The sequence below is a fragment of the Podarcis raffonei genome, chromosome 12, assembly GCF_027172205.1.
Source record: "Podarcis raffonei isolate rPodRaf1 chromosome 12, rPodRaf1.pri, whole genome shotgun sequence".
Lineage (NCBI taxonomy): Eukaryota > Metazoa > Chordata > Lepidosauria > Squamata > Lacertidae > Podarcis > Podarcis raffonei.
The window spans coordinates 52,673,380-52,691,476 of record NC_070613.1 but is presented as its reverse complement, the minus strand read 5'-3'; the positions used below and the strand labels follow the sequence as shown (position 1 = coordinate 52,691,476).

Here is an 18,097-nt window from a genome sequence, read left to right as displayed (position 1 = left end):
ACCTGTTTAAGGTGAGCATTACAAGTTTCGAAAATTTGTTCCTGGAGAGAACCAGAGAACATTCTGAACATTGCGAATCATAGCTAAACCAGGGTCTGAAGCTCAGAGGAATTTGGGGGCAACTGAGCCATGAGAATCTGGCATGTGCTGTGAAGCCGCTGAAAAGGAAAAAGCTCAGTCACACATCCTCACTAGCTTTGACCACTGTCAGTTACCATGGCAGACCACACTGATGCTGGAAGATGAAGCAATTGAATTGCACACATGCACACACATCTGGAATGGGCCGTGTGGGTGGCTTCTGCATCATCTACAAAACATGCATATCTATTTAGGTCCAACCACTTTCCGTTTTTGGGTGGGTCTGGGTGGCTCTGTGGGCTAAAACACAGAGCCTAGGGCTTGCCGATCAGAAGGTCGGCGGTTCAAATCCCTGTGACAGGGTGAGCTCCCGTTGCTCGGTCCCTGCTCCTGCCAACCTAGCAGTTCAAAAGCACATCAAAGTGCAAGTAGATAAATAGGTACCGCTCTGGCGGGAAGGTAAACGGTGTTTCTGTGCGCTGCTCTGGTTCGCCAGAAGTGGCTTAGTCATGCTGGCCACATGACCCGGAATCTGTACGCCAGCTCCCTCAGCCAATAAAGCGAGATGAGCGCCACAACCCCAGAGTTGGCCACAACTGGACCTAATGTTCAGGGTTCCCTTTACCTTTCACCTTGTTTTTACAATCAAGCGGCATGTAAATTATATGAAATTAATAAACAAACAAACAAACAAACAAACATTTTCTTTGAGCACCAATGTGGTCTTTCTGGGAAATTCTGAGTTGGAAAGGAGGGCAATTTGCATCAGATTTTTTTTTCAGTTTGCATCAGAACATTTTCTGCTGCCCTTGAGAGTGATGTAATTTAGCATGTTTATTTTACTCGGATTGAGTAAACAAAGCCAAACACTTCAAAACTGCCAAGTATGCCCAATATTTATTTGCAATTGGCAGCCGTTCGTTGCTATGATTGAACTTGTGAAACAGAAAATTTTCCGCAGAAAAACAAAGCACCAGAAAAAACTTCCCGCCCCGCATAGCCGAATTTGAGGCGTGTGCCTTGCACCGTGAAAGCCGCAAACATTGAAATCTGGTTGACACTGACCTTTTTGGGGCACTGGGAAGGGAATGGGATGAGCCAGCACTATTCCATCGCGAAAGGACCGGCATTTCTGAAAACTGATGCAGGGATCTATAATAGTGGGAGAAAGCAACAATGAAATTTGTTTACACTCAAGGTCCTCTGGGATGTCATTATAATTTCTTTCTGGAGTAAACATTTGCATCTTTCTTTTAGTTCAAAATGTTACTTTGCCGGAGCTCTTCAGGAGAAGAGCATGTATGATACTGTGGCAAACACATTTGTTCTCAGGAACAGTATGTTACAGGAGGTGTTAGAATGTAGGTGTTAGGTACCGGTAAATGCTAATTATAAAGGTGGCAGAACTTCTTCGCTTTTGACAGATGGCGTAGCTTTGGAAGTCTTTGGGGAGCACACGTTCTCTAACCACCTACTTTCTAGAAAGATATAACTGCTTTTAATAAAGCTCTATCTCTGTAACATGCAATGAGCAATACCAGAAGGAACACCCTCACATCTTTATTTTGTCAAGATTTCTAGCTGCGACTTGTTAACTAGTTTGCTGTCTGTAATGGATTACAAAAGTGTGAGCTGCACTCTCCTCAACCCCCGCCTCAAAAGCCCTCTATCCCAGAGGTCCGTTTTTCTAGATCACCTGGAAACATAAGTAAAAGGTAATTCATAAAAAAGATAAAGGAATTAATAAGAACTTGGCTACCTGCAATTTCCCTGCTTTGTTTTGTTTTGTCCGTTTATAGAATCTTTTAAAGCAGCCCTTTACCATACAGCCATGCAATTCAAAACAGGTAAAATGGTTTGTACCATTATAAAATGAAGAAAAAACCCAAGCAAAACTAGTATAGGTTAAACAAAGAGGCACAGGTTGGTCCCACAAAAATACCTTAACTGTCAAAGGGAAAACAGGTTTGTCTTCAGCATTTGGAAGAAGCTAAATAATGATGGGGCTAGGCACACCTCTGTAAAGGAGTTCTACAATTTGGGGGCTGCCACAGAGAAGTCCCTGGAAGCAGTAGCAGGGTGGCACACCGTGTGTGTTGCTGGCCCGGCTTCCCAATGGCACATGTCACTGTCAGTTACTGAGGGGAGGGGACAAGGTAGCTGGGAGCTTGGCACAGTGGGCAGAGCACTGCCGGATTTCATAGAATTATAGAATGGTACAGTAATATTACTTATTACTTATTACTTATTACTTATTACTTATTACTTATTACTTATTTATACCCTGCCCATCTGGCTGGGTTTACCCAGCCACTCTGGGCAGTTTCCAACAAAATATTAAAATACAATAGTCTGTTAAACATTAAAAGCTTCCCTAAACAGGGCTGGCTTCAGATGGCTTCTAAAAGTCTGGTAGTTGTTGTTCTCTTTGACATCTGGTGGGAGGGCGTTCCACAGGGCGGGTGCCACTACTGAGAAGGCCCTCTGCCTGGTTCCCTGAAACTTGGCTTCTCACAGCAAGGGAACCGCCAGAAGGCCCTCGGCACTGGACCTCAGTGTCCCGGTAGAATGATGGGGGTGGAGACGCTCCTTCAGGTATACGGGACTGAGGCCATTTAGGGCTTTAAAGGTCAGCACCAACACTTTGAATTGTGTTCGGAAACGTACTGGGAGCCAGTGTAGGTCTTTCAAGACCGGTGTTATGTGGTTTCGGCCGCCGCTCCCAGTCACCAGTCAAGCTGCCGCATTCTGGATTAGTTGTCGTTTCCAGGTCACCTTCAAAGGTAGCCCCACATAGAGCGCATTGCAGTAGTCCAAGCGAGAGATAACTAGAGCATGCACCACTCTGGCAAGACAGTCTACGGGCAGGTAGGGTCTCAGCCTGCATACCAGGTGGAGCTGATTACTTCTCGTTTCAGGGATTTTCATGGTATTTCATTTGTTTTGTGTAGTGTTTGGTTTCCGTGACTGTCTTTTTTCTACTAGAATTAGAGAAAGGGCTGCCAGCTGTCTATGTGTACAGCCAGGTTCGTCCGACTGCTCCCTCATGTGACCGTTGCACAATGGGTTGCTTACATGTAGGAACATCTGACTGTGCTCCTCAACCCTGTTTTTACTCACATCCTGTTGGAGTGATCTACGCATCAGAGTAAAGCCTTTTCCCCTCCTTGTTACTTGCTTGTGTTAGCATGAAAGATTGCTCCATATTTTAGCGTGAATATTTCACATTTACACCCACATACAATTCTGGCTAATTATACATATCACATTTAGCTTAATACTAGGAAAATGTAGATGTCATCATTAAGCTAACAAATATTCTTCCTGCCACCCTACAGTTCAGACATCGAAAGCTTCCCTTCACAATTAATTGCACTGCCTTCACTGAATTTTGAAGTGTAGAAGTGAATAGCTCACAACATGCACCCAAACACCATACATGAACCTACCGCATGTAATTTTGCACGGTCATTTGGGCCATTCCTGAGGGAGGTGAAAGAGCTGCAAAGAAACAGAATTCATTGATATTTAATTTTTCCTTAAGTCCAACAGGCAGAATTTTTAAAATCAAGATTTGAACTTCACTGCATGACCAGGTATATTTTTTTGCAAAGGAGATAAAGGGCTGACAAAAGTTATTCATCCATGAAACAAAGAAACTGAGATATGGGAAATGTCTTTTTCAGCTGTAAATATATTTGTGCGTTGGTAGTATGTATTGCCACAAATAAAATGGGTAACAACGGTATTGTAATATCAATAATAGCTAATGCTATTCTAGGCTGCATCAACCAGTGTATAGTGTCCAAGAGAGCCAGTGTGGTGTAGTGGTTAAGAGCGATAGACTCGTAATCTGGTGAACCGGGTTCGCGTCTCTGCTCCTCCACATGCAGCTGCTGGGTGACCTTGAGCTAGTCACACTTCTTTGAAGTCTCTCAGCCTCACTCACCTCACAGAGTGTTTGTTGTGAGGGAGGAAGGAAAAGGAGAATGTTAGTTGCTTTGAGACTCCTTCGGGTAGTGATAAAGTGGGATATCAAATCCAAACTCTTCTTCTTCCAAGTCAATGGAAGTAATAGCACTACTCTGTACTGCATTGGTCAGACCCCACCTGGAGTACTGTGTCCAGTTCTGGGCACCACAATTTAAGATGGATATTGACAAGCTGGAACATATGCAGGGAAGGGCACCCAAGCCTGATGAGGAGCTGTTGAGGGAGTTGGGTATGTTCAACCTGGAAAAGAAGGAACTGAGAGGAGATATGATGGCCATCTTCAACTATTTTAAGGGCCGTCACATGGAAGATGGAGCAAGCTTGTTTTCTCCTGCACTGGAGGGTAGGATTCGAACCAATGGAGTCAAGTTACAAGAAAGGAGATTGCAGCTAAACATCAGGAAGACAGTAAAAGCTGTTTGACAGTGGAACAGTCTCACACTGGAGGTTGTGGACTCTCCTTCCTTGGAGGTTTTTAGGCAGAGATTGGATGGCCATCTGTCATGTGTGATCTAGTTGAGATTCCTGCATTGTAGAGGGTTGGTCTAGGACAGTGATGGCCAAACCTGGCCCTCCAGCTGTTTTGGGACTACAGTGCCCATCATCCCTGACCACTGGTCCTGTTAGCTAGGGATGATGGGAGTTGTAGTCTAAAAACAGCTGGAGGGCCATGTTTGGCCATCACTGGTCCAGGATGATCCTCAGGGTCTCTTCCAGCTATACAATACAATGATTCTATGATTCTAAGAAGACTTTTGTCCAATATTTTTGGGAAGGTCCATACATTTAAAGTACATTCAAAGCACATTGAAAGCACATGGCTTCCCCCAAAGAATCCTGGGAACTGTAGTTTCCCTCTCACACAACAATTCTTAGCACTCTTAACAAACTACAGTTCCCAGAATTCTTTGGGATAGGGCCAGCCCAATGCATTTTGCTTCCGGAAGCACAGGAGCAAAAGACCCCCAGCCCTCCAAGTCAAGTGAATAGTACCTATGGCCAGCTAAATTATTTTGGTGCCAGAGGCAGAAAATCCCACAGACACCTCTTCTCCTCTACGGCAGTGAAAATGCAAGCTTTCAGGTTGCTCAAGGTGGCTGCTTCACTCTGCCTAATGGTAGGGTCAGCCAATTACCGTATTTTTCGCTCTATAACACGCACCCGACCATAACACGCACGTAGTTTTTAGAGGAGGAAAATCCGTAGGCATGCCACCCGTAGGCATTCCCTCCATAACACGCACAGACATTTCCCCTTACTTTCTAGGAGGAAAAAAGTGAGTGTTATGGTGCAAAAAATACGGTATATAAAGGGTTGGGCATTATATTTTTCCCAAAAAAAGAGTTTTATTGGTTTTCACAATATTATAAAAAACAAACAAACACACAAGACAAACAAACAAAACAAACATAGATCATAGCCTTATTGAAAATTACAGTTATTAACTTTGTTAAGTGACTTCCTCGCTTCCCCTTAGTTGAATTTCATTGCATGTCCTTTTAACGGTTTTCCAAATCCCAATTTTTATGAAATTTAACTTAAACATTAAGATCCTTAAATCTTCACCTTATAGAATTAAACATATTACTTCATCACTTAACATAAATAAAATCCTAAGCCCAATAAGTATCTGCAAGCTATTTCCAGTTAATTTAACTTGACAAACTTAACTAAATAATCATTAAATTTCTTCCATTCTTCCTGGGTTGGGCATTATAAAAAGTAAGTCTGGCCATTGAAACACATTCTACTAGGTGTGCAGATGACTGATATATTTTCGGGAATAGCACCAGCCATCAGTCCACCAAGATCCCATGCTACATTGGCCCTTGCAACCTCCAGATTAGATCTAGCCTAGTTGAAACAGTTATTTTGGTTCTACAAAACCAAATTCCAGACCACATGAACTGAAACTTCTTGCACACTTGGATGACATGTGGAGCATTGTAAATGTATTCCAGACCATGAAGCTTTACAGCTGGGATCCCTGAAGCTGAATAAGTTGATTTTCGGACAGAATTACAGAAGCTGAGTGTGACTACATCTGGCTGTTTAAGCACTTTGGGTGATACATTGGATTTGAAGTAATAACTCTATAAAACAGTTCAGTATATGAATATGGTGACAACGTTACTGTGAAAAAGCACAACGTGACTAGCAACTTGAACACTTTTTCACTGACGTGAAGTTAATTGTATCTGCGGTTATCAATTTGCAGTTTAAAAGTGGTACAATGTAAGGCAGGATCCAAAACTCAAAAACAGCAGAAAAAGGAACATGGAATGTGAAAAAAATAGTTTGAAAATATTGTGAGCTCGGTTAGAAATGGGACAGAAAACTAGTTAGCAACATTGATGTAATGCGCTTTCTTTGTTTACTCAGACTTGCCCCATGGCTTTGGCCTGTGCTCTTTCTACATGTATTTCTAAAGAGTCAGTGTTTGTCTGATTAAGCAAATGTTTGCTCTGAATCATGATTAAATGAATGGTGCAATGTTTCATGAAGGATTTCTAATGACCTACTTTAGGCACCCTTCCTGCACCACATTATTGTCAAATAAAGTCCAAGTGTTGCCTTACCTGCTGCTTTGCCTTGGCTTTCTTGCAGATCTTCGCTTTCAGATAAGCTGTTAAAAGAAAGGTGGGGAAACTGGTTGTTGCCGTTCAAGAGGGAGGATTGAATATCCAGAACTCTGATCCACTTATTTACAAAACAGATGTGGCAAGGATCCTTTCTAACAGAAGAGATTCTTTGCGACTGCTTAGGAAGTTTGCCAGTCTGATATAGTTTCTCTATATTATTCTGCTTGCTAGTTTAACATTTTTTTTATACTCCTAGTTGCTGGATGACCATTAATCCAGGACGTTTTCCTATTAAGACAACATGCTAATAAAAGTTTCATAAAAAATAAAGGCTGCTGGTTATTAGTGATACAGGTTATTTCGGAAATGTGTGTGCTCTTGGGAAACCACCTCCCTCCTTTCAGAAATCCCTAATTTATTATGAGTAGCATATAAACGCTTTCAGCTCAGAAAGATTCAGGGCAGCCATAATTTCCACCAATGCCCTGCCCTTCACTTCTTTAGCTGCTAAAGTGGTAGGAGTTAAAACAGCATTCAAAGTCAACGTTGAAGGGTGCTTTTAGCCTGCTTTCTTTTTACTGTTGTTAGCCACTCTGAGTCTGGCTTCGGCTGGGAAGGGCAGGATATAAATAAAATATTATTATTATTATTTATTATACACAATTCATACAGCCTACCTCCAGGCTAAACAAGCATTTTGTTCAGCATATAGGGTTCATTGGTTCTTGCAACCACCGATAAAAACTTTGCCACTGCTAATGTTCTAGCATTTGTCCGGTCTTCCAGTAGGAACCTGACATAGTGAGCCTCTGATTTTCTCGGGAAAGGTACCAGCAAGGGTAGTATCAGTTCAGCCCTGGCTTGCTTATATTTTGCACAGTACAACAAAATATGTTTTATGGAATTGATGTCTTGAGCACACGAGCAAAGTCTGTCCTGGTAGGGAACTCCTCTCAACCTGCCATCCAACACTGCAGAAGGAAAGACGTTTAGTCTGGCTTTGGTGAAAAGCCTTCAATAGTTTGGTACTGTCAGGTTTTTAATGTAAGATGTTAACTTACTTTGTGTATTGCTTTGTAACGATTTGTTGGGTCTCTGGACCGTAATAAAGATTATTGTTGTTATTTATTATTCCGCATTCTAAGATGCTCCTGGTCCTATGAACTCTGGTAAGGGTAGTTTTTGAAAAGTTCTTCCTGATTCATTGACCAGGGTGAATAAAACATGTTTCCCCCCAGCGCACTGCTGGCTGGTGAACATGGGGACTGGAAGCACAGAAGGCACGGAGATTCACACTAAGGGACTGTTACCTTGCTTCCTGGCCGCAGTTCACTATCCTCCTTGGCTTATGCAAATAACTAATAAGATCAAACAAATTGGCCTAAACCCTGAAAACCTTTTTATTGGAACTCTGAATAAGGCAAAAGCAATTATCACTCAGAGACTTTACAATGTCGAATTACAACAAGAAGACGCCCTGCTCCCGGAGACGTATAGATGCTTAAAAGCTTGGCCTAATTTTGCAACTGCCCCTTACTTAACTAACATCACTAACGAAGCTTATAGATGGGCTTTCTCTAGAGCCCGCTTTGAGACAATGCCCTCAGCAGTGCTGTACGGCAAATTCACGCGGGTACCAATGCATGCGCGCCTCTGCCCCTGTATGTCTAATAAGGTAGAATCTGTCACACACATCCTTCTATTTTGCGAATTTTATAGTGAAGAGCGAGTTCAACTTATTTTGCCGCTTTTATCAAAATTCATACCCCTACAACATTATTTGGAATCCTCCCCCGAAATTCTACAAAAATACCTTCTGGAAGATTCCTCAAGCTCAATATCATATGAGGTGGCCAAATTTTGCACTTTAGTAATCAGGAAGCGTAAATCTCTTCTGTTGAATGGCACACTGCGAAGTTCCCTTGTGTAATCCTTTTTTTTTCTTTTCTGATGTTGTTGTTGATTTCTTTTTGTTTGATCTTGTAGTGTTTAGTGTCACTGGCTTTTGCCGTAATAAAACTTGGAAACTTGGAAACTAGGTGGAGCTTGAATCAATGAGAGGTGCTCCCTGCTGAATACGACAAGAGTCACGTGGAGACTAAGGGGGAGGAGATGAAAAGGTAGTACCACTCCGGGATTGGTTCTTAGAAAGTAGGCAGATGGCGGCTGTCTGGGAACAGATTCAGGGTGTTGGGGCAGCGACCCATTCATACAACTAGTTCTGCCCAGACACAGAGGTCCAGCACCAAAGGCCTTCTGGTGGTTTCCTCACTGCGAAAAGCAAAGCTACAGGGAACCAGGCAGAGGGCCTTCTCGGTAGTGGCGCCCGCCTTGTGGAATGCCCTCCCATCAGATGTCAAAGAGATAAACAACTACCTGACATTTAGAAGACATCTGAAGGCAGCCCTCTTTAAGGAAGTTTTTAATGTGTGACATTTTAATGTATTTTTAATCTTTGTTGGAAGCCGCCCAGAGTGGCTGGGGAAACCCAGCCAGATGGGCGGGGTACAAATAATAAATTATTATAATATTATTATTATGTTATCCCACTGACAATCAGCAAAATGGGGGGATTTCAAGCAATTTGGACGATGGAAACGCGAGTGTGCTGTGAGACACTTGTTAAGAAAACAGAAAACAAATGTGGATCCTCTCATTATGGACTACTATTGGCCAGTATTTCATGTTCCACCCTTGAGTAAGGTAGTGGAAAAGGTGGTGTTTGGGGGATTATACTGCTTTTTTGGAGGCATTCCTGTCTGATATCTGATGTGGCTTGGGGACAGAACTGGCCTTGGCCACATTGGTGGATAACTTGTCTTGAGGAATGCTGAAGGACTTATGCCCCATTCTATGGTCTTTGGTCTGTGGGGTGTTTCAGAATCCCATTTGGTCCCCTGTGTCCATAAACGAAGCTATTGGGAGACGTAATCTAGACGCTTAAACTAAAGTGTGTGGATGGAAATGAAATGCCTATGTTTGGTAAATATCCATGTTTCTTCATCTACATAGAACGTATCCATGTATCTTTCATTTACACAGAAAAGCTTCCTTTAACTCAATGTATCTGATAGAGGCATTCAGTATAGAGATCAACTGAAGTACCAATATGTTTATAATTAGATCATTTGCTATGAAGCTTATTATTTAAGAGAGACAAGGTATTTCCTTTTTTAACCCCCCCCCTCTCTCTCTCTGTGTGTGTGTGTGTATGAATGAGATTTTTATCCACTCCAACCATCTCATTATTAGAGGTACAATTGGCTCTTTATATTGAAACACTTTATTCATACAATTGCAAGGATTCATTTTTAAAAATTGATCATGCTATTCAGGACTGTTCATACTTACTAGAAACCAGAGTCCATCCAGTTGCAAAGGTTCTTTTCTTTGTGGTCCACTAAAAATTAGACACAGCAGAATATTACTTATTTTCTCACCCACCCCACATTTCTTCAAAAGAGCTCAGAGCAGCATATATGGTTCTTTCTTCCCCTCCATTTTATTCTCACAACATCTGCAAGGATGGTTAGGCAAACAGATTGTATCTGGCTCAGGACCAACCACAAAGTTCCATAGTTACTGGGGATGTGAACCTGTGTCTTCTCATGTCTATTTGGCTAGAATGTGACCAAACAACTCAATTGCCATACTATGGCTGTTTGATTTCCCCCCCCCCCGCCAATGAAGCAACCCAACTATCTACTGTATAACTGTTATGTATCATTTGAAATATGAGTCTGAAGGCTTCATCTGTAGACAATGCATAAGAGCATCACTGCACAATGAGAACATCTACAGGCCCTAAGGAGGTTCCTTCACACTGAAGTCTCACTCCTTCCAGAAACTAGGAAAGCATGAGTATGGGAAAGAATCATGTCATAGAGTCCATCAACATACAAGTCAATACATGTCTACGTAAAGTAAGCCCCATATAATTCAATGGGACTTAAAGGTAAAGGTAAAGGGACCCCTGACCATTAGGTCCAGTCGTGGCTGACTCTGGGGTTACGGTGCTTATCTTGCTTTATTGGCCGAGGGAGCCGGCGTCCAGCATGACTAAGCCGCTTCTGGCGAACCAGAGCAGCGTACGGAAACGCCGTTTACCTTCCTGCCGGAGCGGTACCTATTTATCTACTTGCACTTTGCCGTGCTTTTAAACTGCTAGGTTGGCAGGAGCAGGGACCGAGCAACGGGAGCTCACCCCGTCGCGGGGATTCGAACCGCCGACCTTCTGATCGGCAAGTCCTAGGCTCTGTGGTTTAACCCACAGCGCCACCCGCATCCCCAATGGGACTTACTCCCAGCTAAATATGAATAGGATGGCCACCACAATGCTTCTGATTTTCATACCACACTAAATTGGCTCCCAAGTGTGGAAGATAAGGGACCTTAGATACTAAGATCTTAAAACACCTCATAGAACCTCTTACCAAGTTGTGGTGGAGAAAGAGGCTTGTCTACCACAGCTTTTGGAGCTGGAAAATCTTCACCCAATTGCGTCCATGAGATTTGGGTTGATGAAAGGAGTCCTCTCTTCTTTTCAGTGTCAATATTGGTTTCATGGTGATGGGATTCCGAGAACATCTCCGTGTAAAAATGAAACGGCTTTTAAAAAAAGACGGAACGAAGATCAGTTTAATATAATGAATGACAACCCTGGATGAAGCTGAAGAAGTTGTGGAGAGGAAGATCTGGTTGAGCACCAGAGCTGTAGGTAAAGACACACTGAAGGATACAGTGAAAAAAAAAAGTATTTTCTTTTTTAATGTGTCATATAATCTATAAAAAATTATCAAGACAATCACCACTCCCCACATAAAACGGGGGCGCCTTTTGCGTGGACGCGCGCAGCCCCTGGATCTGGAGTGGCTCCATCAGCACAGGCTTGGCTTCGCCTTCCCCCAGGAGGGATACCTGGAGGTCTCCGCCTACCTCAATCAGTTGCCCAATCCCGCCTGGGGAAGCGTTGCCAAGGAGTCCTGGCCAGGTGGGGGAGGGACTACCTGCCCACACAATAGAGGGAGGATCTTACCTGGGAATCCTCACTTGGCTCCAGAGCTTCTCCCACCCTACCCACCCTCAGTTAAGTCTTATTTTGCAGGTTAACTTTTCTTCACAGGTATGCAGGTGCTGCTACGTCAAGGTCGCTGTTAAAGGGCTGGAAAGGAATTTCCCTGCATTGGCAGGTTTTGCCTTCCCTGTAGCAAAACATCACAACTTTGGTGGTATCAGGCCTTGGGCGGAATCCTTTAGTCTATCTTCCTCTTTGCAGCGGTGATACCAGGGTTCCCCATTAAAGGGGTTTCTGAGGGGAGGCTTTGACCGTACGCCGAGAGGTCATCATTGCTTTCCCCTGCAGCAGCGGCGTAACGGGGGCGGCTATCTCTGCTTGAACATATGTTCTCCAGAGCCGGCCCATTCCCCCCCCCCACTGGATAACCCTGATGTTCCCTAGGTCCCCGGCTGGGGACTGGGGAGGGAGAATGCCCAATGCCTGAGCCAAGGTCTACCCACATCTGAAATATAATAAAGTTGTGGCCAATTTAATCCCATAGCACGTTGTCTGAGTTGTTATTCCACATGACGGGAGGGGCCGCCCGGGGTCTGGGGGACTCCGCCTGTACACGCAAAACAAACAGGAACCCCCCTTTTCTCTTTTTCATTTTCTATTCCTTCCTTCCTTCTTTTTTGAAGCACAGGTATTTGTGCCCTCTGGTGTACATACCCTAGCAGTTGGGTCCATTTAGTTGTCTAAACAATTGTTTCATTGTTAATTAACTTGGAGCATAGAACCAGTGAGCTTTGCCAGATGTGTAAAACACTCCTGAAGAATAATCTCCTGTGGTCAGAAACACGGGGAAGTCAACTGCCCCACTCTCACTAAACGGCAGCCTTGAGGCTAATCAGGAGAAATATTGAAACCCCATCCCATCAACTTAATGTCAGCCGCCCAAAGCTGGCTGTGATAAAATGCTCTTACACCACTTGACTGAGTGTCGAGGAAAAAGTGCTCACAGTATCCATGGGACAACCACGCCAATTCACTAGGCTGATCTGATGTTTTGTGAATGAAGATTCATGCCGCCTTTGGCTCACACACTCCCTCCAACTCCCTCCTTTCTCAGTTTGAGACTCACCAACATAAAATTCTGGTTTCTAAAGTGGGCTTGCGAGGCAAGCACAAACCACACTTTATTGATTTGAATGAAGCAGCAAACTATGGGTTTTTGAAAACTAGGAAAGAATAGAGCAGCCTTTCTCAACCTGTTGTTGAACTACAAGTCCCATCACCCCTAGCTAGCAAGGCCAGAGCTCAGGGATGATGGGAGTTGTAGTCCAACAACATCTGGGGACCCACAGGTTGAGAACCACTGGAATAGAGGCCCCTTGAAGGCTCATTAATGTAACCTAAGCAAAGGTTTAATTTTGTGTCTGAATCAGCCTCATGGTACATTGGAAATGACAATTGCCTACAGAAGAAGCCCTCAGCCTCAAAACAACTGCAGTGGGAAGGAAGGAAGGAAGAATGGCAGACCCTACAAATGTCCTTCTTTTCCAGGGATAGTCCCAGATTTACAGAAGTCATCCCAGTTTCTGATTTGATCCTGGAACATCTCGTTTTTCCTTAGGACGTCCTTATTTTCATCAGAGAGATGTTGGAAGGTATGGCGTTATGCCACCCAAGCCAAGGAGATAAGTATATAACCTTTAGAAGACATCTGAAGGGAAGGCAGCCTTGTATAGAAGAGTTTGGATTTGATACCCCGCTTTATCGCTACCCGAAGGAGTCTCAAAGCGGCTAACATTCTCCTTTCCCTTCCTCCCCCACAACAAACACTCTGTGAGGTGAGTGGGGCTGAGAGACTTCAGAGAAGTGTGACTAGCCCAAGGTCACCCAGCAGCTGCATGTGGAGGAGCAGAGACGCGAACCCGGTTCACCAGATTACAAGTCTACTGCTCTTAACCACTACACCACACTGGTATAGGGTAGTTTTTTAACGTTTAATTATGTTTTTATACATGTTGGAAGCCACCCAGAGTGACTGGGGCAACTGGTTACCCCTGTCAGATGGTTGGATAATAATAATAACTATAATAATAATAATAATAATAATAATTATTATTATTATTATTATTATTTTAAAAAATGAATAGTAAAAAGGTAAAGGTACCCCTGCCCGTACGGGCCAGTCTTGCCAGACTCTAGGGTTGTGCACCCATCTCACTCAAGAGGCCGGGGGCCAGCGCTGTCCGGAGACACTTCCGGGTCACGTGGCCAGCGTGACGAAGCTGCTCTGGCGAGCCAGAGCCGCACACGGAAACACCGTTTACCTTCCCGCTTGTAAGCGGTCCCTATTTATCTACTTGCACCTGGGGGTGCTTTCGAACTGCTAGGTTGGCAGGCGCTGGGACTGAGCAACGGGAGCGCACCCCGCCGCGGGGATTCAAACCGCCGACCTTTCGATCGGCAAGCCCTAGGCGCTGAGGCTTTTACCCACAGCGCCACCCGCGTCCCTTAGGCATCCCTAAATAGGGCATCCCTATTTCCATTGGAGAAATGTTGGAGGGTATGGAATGGGGATGCACAAGAGATGCAAACGTCTTAAGAAAAAATTAACAGTGTGAATAAAGCAGCTAGTACAAGGAGAGTTCTAGAAAAGTGGAGAATCAGAAAACTAAATGGGACAATGTCATCAACCTGAATAACCAGCTATCTAAAGTGGAATTCACATGGTCCTTACAATGTTTTCTGACTGCCTGTTTTTTAACTGTAGTGTACTATCTTAGTGTAACTCAGGGGTAGTCAACCTTTTTATACCTACCGCCCACTAATGCATCTTTCCTGATGGTCAAATTTCCTTACTGCCCACCAGTGCTCAATGGAAGGAGGATTCAGCTTGTGCTGTAGAACCCCCTACCGCCCACCTAGAACCCTCAAACGCCCACTAGTGGTCGGTAGGGACCAGGTTGACAACCCCTGGTGTAACTGGAAACCTCTGTGGCAATGACGCAAGAAAATGTTGACATCGACTGAAATGTTTATAGAGTCCTGGGTAATCACTTGCCTTACAAGCAAATTTGATCTACACATTGCCTGCCAAGTTCTTTTTCTGTACATAGAAAGGATTGTGTGAATCAATCCTGTGACAGCAGAACTACATCAGTAGTATTAGGAATTACAGTGGTACCTCGGGTTAAGTACTTAATTCATTCTAGAGGTCTGTTATTAACCTGAAACTGGTCTTAACCTGAAGCACCACTTTAGCTAATGGGGCCTCTTGCTCTTGCCGCACCGCTGGCACACAATTTCTGTTCTCATCCTGAAGCAAAGTTCTTAACCCGAGGTACTATTTCTGGGTTAGCGGAGTCTGTAACCTGAAGCGTATGTAACCTGAAGCGTATGTAACCTGAGGTACCACTGTATCAGCATAGAAAAGTTGACGTAGTGTCGACAAGAGTTATCTTAGCATATCAGAAGCAGTAGCAAAGTAGATTTTGGAACAACGAAAAACATTAAGACATGTGCTAAGAAATGTAAATGTTACAGAGACTGTGCCCTGGATATAATACTAACCGTATAAGAATCTTAAGCATGTTGTGGCACAGGTTCGTCTATTTTTGGAGGCTTATGCATCTGGATAAATAGAAATTGGCTCTCTTTTCTGAGACAACACTTGTGTATACTAGATTTGCTCCAGTGTTAATAGCAAAATCCCTATTGCCAAGCTACTATTATACACTTGTTCTCATAGTAGACCATGAACCTTAATTTACGAGAGCAAAATCCCCAATAACAATCAGATGTCAGACATCAGAGAACATTATGCTGCTGGGGGAAAAAGGGCTTTGCAGAAATAATAGACGGTGCTCATGGAAAACAATATAAAAGAAAACCCCAGCATATGCAGGCGTAAGATATAGGGACATAAAGCTATAAAGGCCATATCATCATATATGAGCCAAAATCATAAAATATATAAATATGAGCAGCTGGAGCTAGAAAAGCAAATCTGGGAATTGCAGGGGAGGGGAGAGATTTAACTTAACCAGCAACTTATTGCTCCAAAAGGGTAAAATTGTGAAAGCACTGCCAGAGGCCCCAATTTCAGTCCAGGAGTGTGGAGTAGTTTGCTGTGCTCTTCATTTGATAAATGCTCTATGGATAGAGCAAAAGAATCTTGGAGATTATTGGCTCATCTTAATACGAGCAGGATATCCTGGAAGCTGATAATGGAACAATCTAGAAGACAAATGGCTCAACCCTAACACTTGACCCTTAAGAAAGGACATACAAACAGCTACACCAGATCAGCATTGCCCAGGGTTGTGGGTATATGAAGTATTGCACACCGGTGCTTTACAAAAGCAGTTCCTCTGGATAATGCATTGTGAGTGGGTGCATAGAGTTGGGAAGAGAGAGATAAAGGAAATTAAAAGAAACCATGCTTGAGTTCTGTGTCTTAAAAGCTTGAAGATGACTGCTCTGTTGTGCCCACCTAGTTCATTGTCCCCTGTACTGAAAAGAATGGAGAAGATACCTGTAGGTACATTTTTTAAAAAGGCAAAGGACCCCTGACAGTTAAGTCGAGTCGCAGATGACTCTGGGGTTGAGGTGCTCATCTCACTCACAGGCCAAGGGAGCCGGCGTTTGTCCACAGACAGTTTTTCCGGGTCATGTGGCCAGCATAACTAAGCCACTTCTGGCGCAACGGAACACCGAAACCAGAGCAGCACATGGAAACGCCGTTTACCTTCCTGCCGGAGCGGTACCTATTTATCTACTTGCACTTTCTGGTGTGCTTTCGAACTGCTAGGTTGGCAGGAGCAGGGACCGAGCAACAGGAGCTCACCCCGTGGCGGGGATTCGAACTGCTGACCTTCTGATCGGCAAGCCCAAGAGGCTCAGTGGTTTAGACCACAGCGCCTCCCAAGTCCCTTGTAGGTACATTAAATATCCACAAAACTCTAAATCAGGGCTGGTGAACATGAAATGGAAATCCAATGGTCTTCTTTTGATAAGAGAGTAACATGACAATGAGGAAACCTTTCATAAACAGGGATAGAAGGATCTACAGAAGGGTTCAGATTGAGGATACTTAAGGATTCAACCTAAAATGACCTGCATGAGTTACTACAATTTTGTGAAGGGGTCAAATTGACCCCAACACAGTTCCACTGCAAAATATGTATAACCAACCGAAGCTGACTGAAAAAGTCAACTCAAATCGGAGCGGAAACCTGAAGAACGTCATGGTTCTGCAAATCAGTCTGGTGTAGCCATTTCATGAGGAAAATGTATATCTTCATAGAATGCAATATAGCTGTATATAAAATATAGACTATTAGGTAAATGGCAAGGGAAGTAGCAAGACCCATACCAAACTTATATGACCAATTCCTTCTTGCCTCAATCATTAAATTGTTGTAACCCAGTCTGGGGCCTTCGGGTGAAGGACAGCTAAGAAATCAAGTAAATAAGAATAATAATAAATAGCCACATTAATATTCCTCCCTTCATTTAAGGAGTTTGCAGCAGTGTACATGGAATTTTCCCAGCTTATCCTCTCAACAACCTTGGACATGGGTTGTTGTTTTTGCATGCCCCTCACTGAACCCGACTTTAAGTCCACTTTTGTCCACCTGAAAGAACAAATAAAGCTATACTAAATCTAAATTATCACTGCTGAATTTGTGCATGTTGATTTTAGATTTCAAATATATTAACCTCTAACAACAGATTTGACGGGATTCATGTTTTTCAGGTCAGTGTGTCCTTTCAGATGAGTGCACTTTTTTGTGTGGTATTGAGCTCCACACATCATATTTGGGTTTTCCTTCTTAATTCCTCTCCAAAAGCAACATTCAGCCTAGAAAATCAGTTGGTAAAATGGTTCCCACCTTCTGTATAATTTGGCAATATGCAAGAGAACATTGTGGACCTTCAGAGGCCCCAAAGAGGGAAGCAGTAAAGAATCTTCCTGAATATGCTGGAGCTTGTGGCTTATTCAAGACAATATATAAAAAAATATTATGCTGTATAACTGCTGGATATCACTGAAGTGGCTGGTGTTTGCAAATCGGGTCCTCCCTTAAAGAGGGCATGTATTGCGGTGAAACTTGGATAACCGACACCCTGTGTTGTGGGTGGGTTCTATTGGTCAGCCACAACACCCGATTAGTAGGTCCCTCAAAGCTGGGTACAATCTGGCCAATGGGACAAAGTCCAAATGGTTCGAGGGACCTATTTATGCCCATGTACGTGACCCAGAGCTTCCTCTTTCAGTGCGTGCATTCAGAACACCCGCCCACCTCTCCCTACTTTTAGGGCTTTGCGCTTGACCTTGCTATGCCGTCGTGTGTCATCTGTCACTGGGAGAGGGGCATGGCAGGAATTTCCCCCACTTGGCTGATTGGCTGTTGCCATTTGGGTTTCGCCT

The 18,097-nt window shown here is 43.6% G+C and overlaps 1 protein-coding gene across 1 annotated transcript in view; it reads right to left on the bottom strand.

The window, feature by feature from the left end:
• The window catches only part of ITPRID1 (ITPR interacting domain containing 1), a 61,440-nt gene that overhangs the window by 38,215 nt on the left and 5,128 nt on the right, over positions 1 to 18,097 (bottom strand). Inside the window, exons 2-6 of the mRNA XM_053409934.1 lie at positions 11,090 to 11,264; positions 10,008 to 10,056; positions 6,654 to 6,700; positions 3,531 to 3,582; positions 1,147 to 1,233 (exon numbers count right to left, since the gene is read on the bottom strand). Of these exons, the coding sequence (XP_053265909.1) occupies positions 1,147 to 1,233; positions 3,531 to 3,582; positions 6,654 to 6,700; positions 10,008 to 10,056; positions 11,090 to 11,243 (389 nt within the window). The 5' untranslated portion in view covers positions 11,244 to 11,264. The remainder of the gene's footprint in view (positions 1 to 1,146; positions 1,234 to 3,530; positions 3,583 to 6,653; positions 6,701 to 10,007; positions 10,057 to 11,089; positions 11,265 to 18,097) is intronic.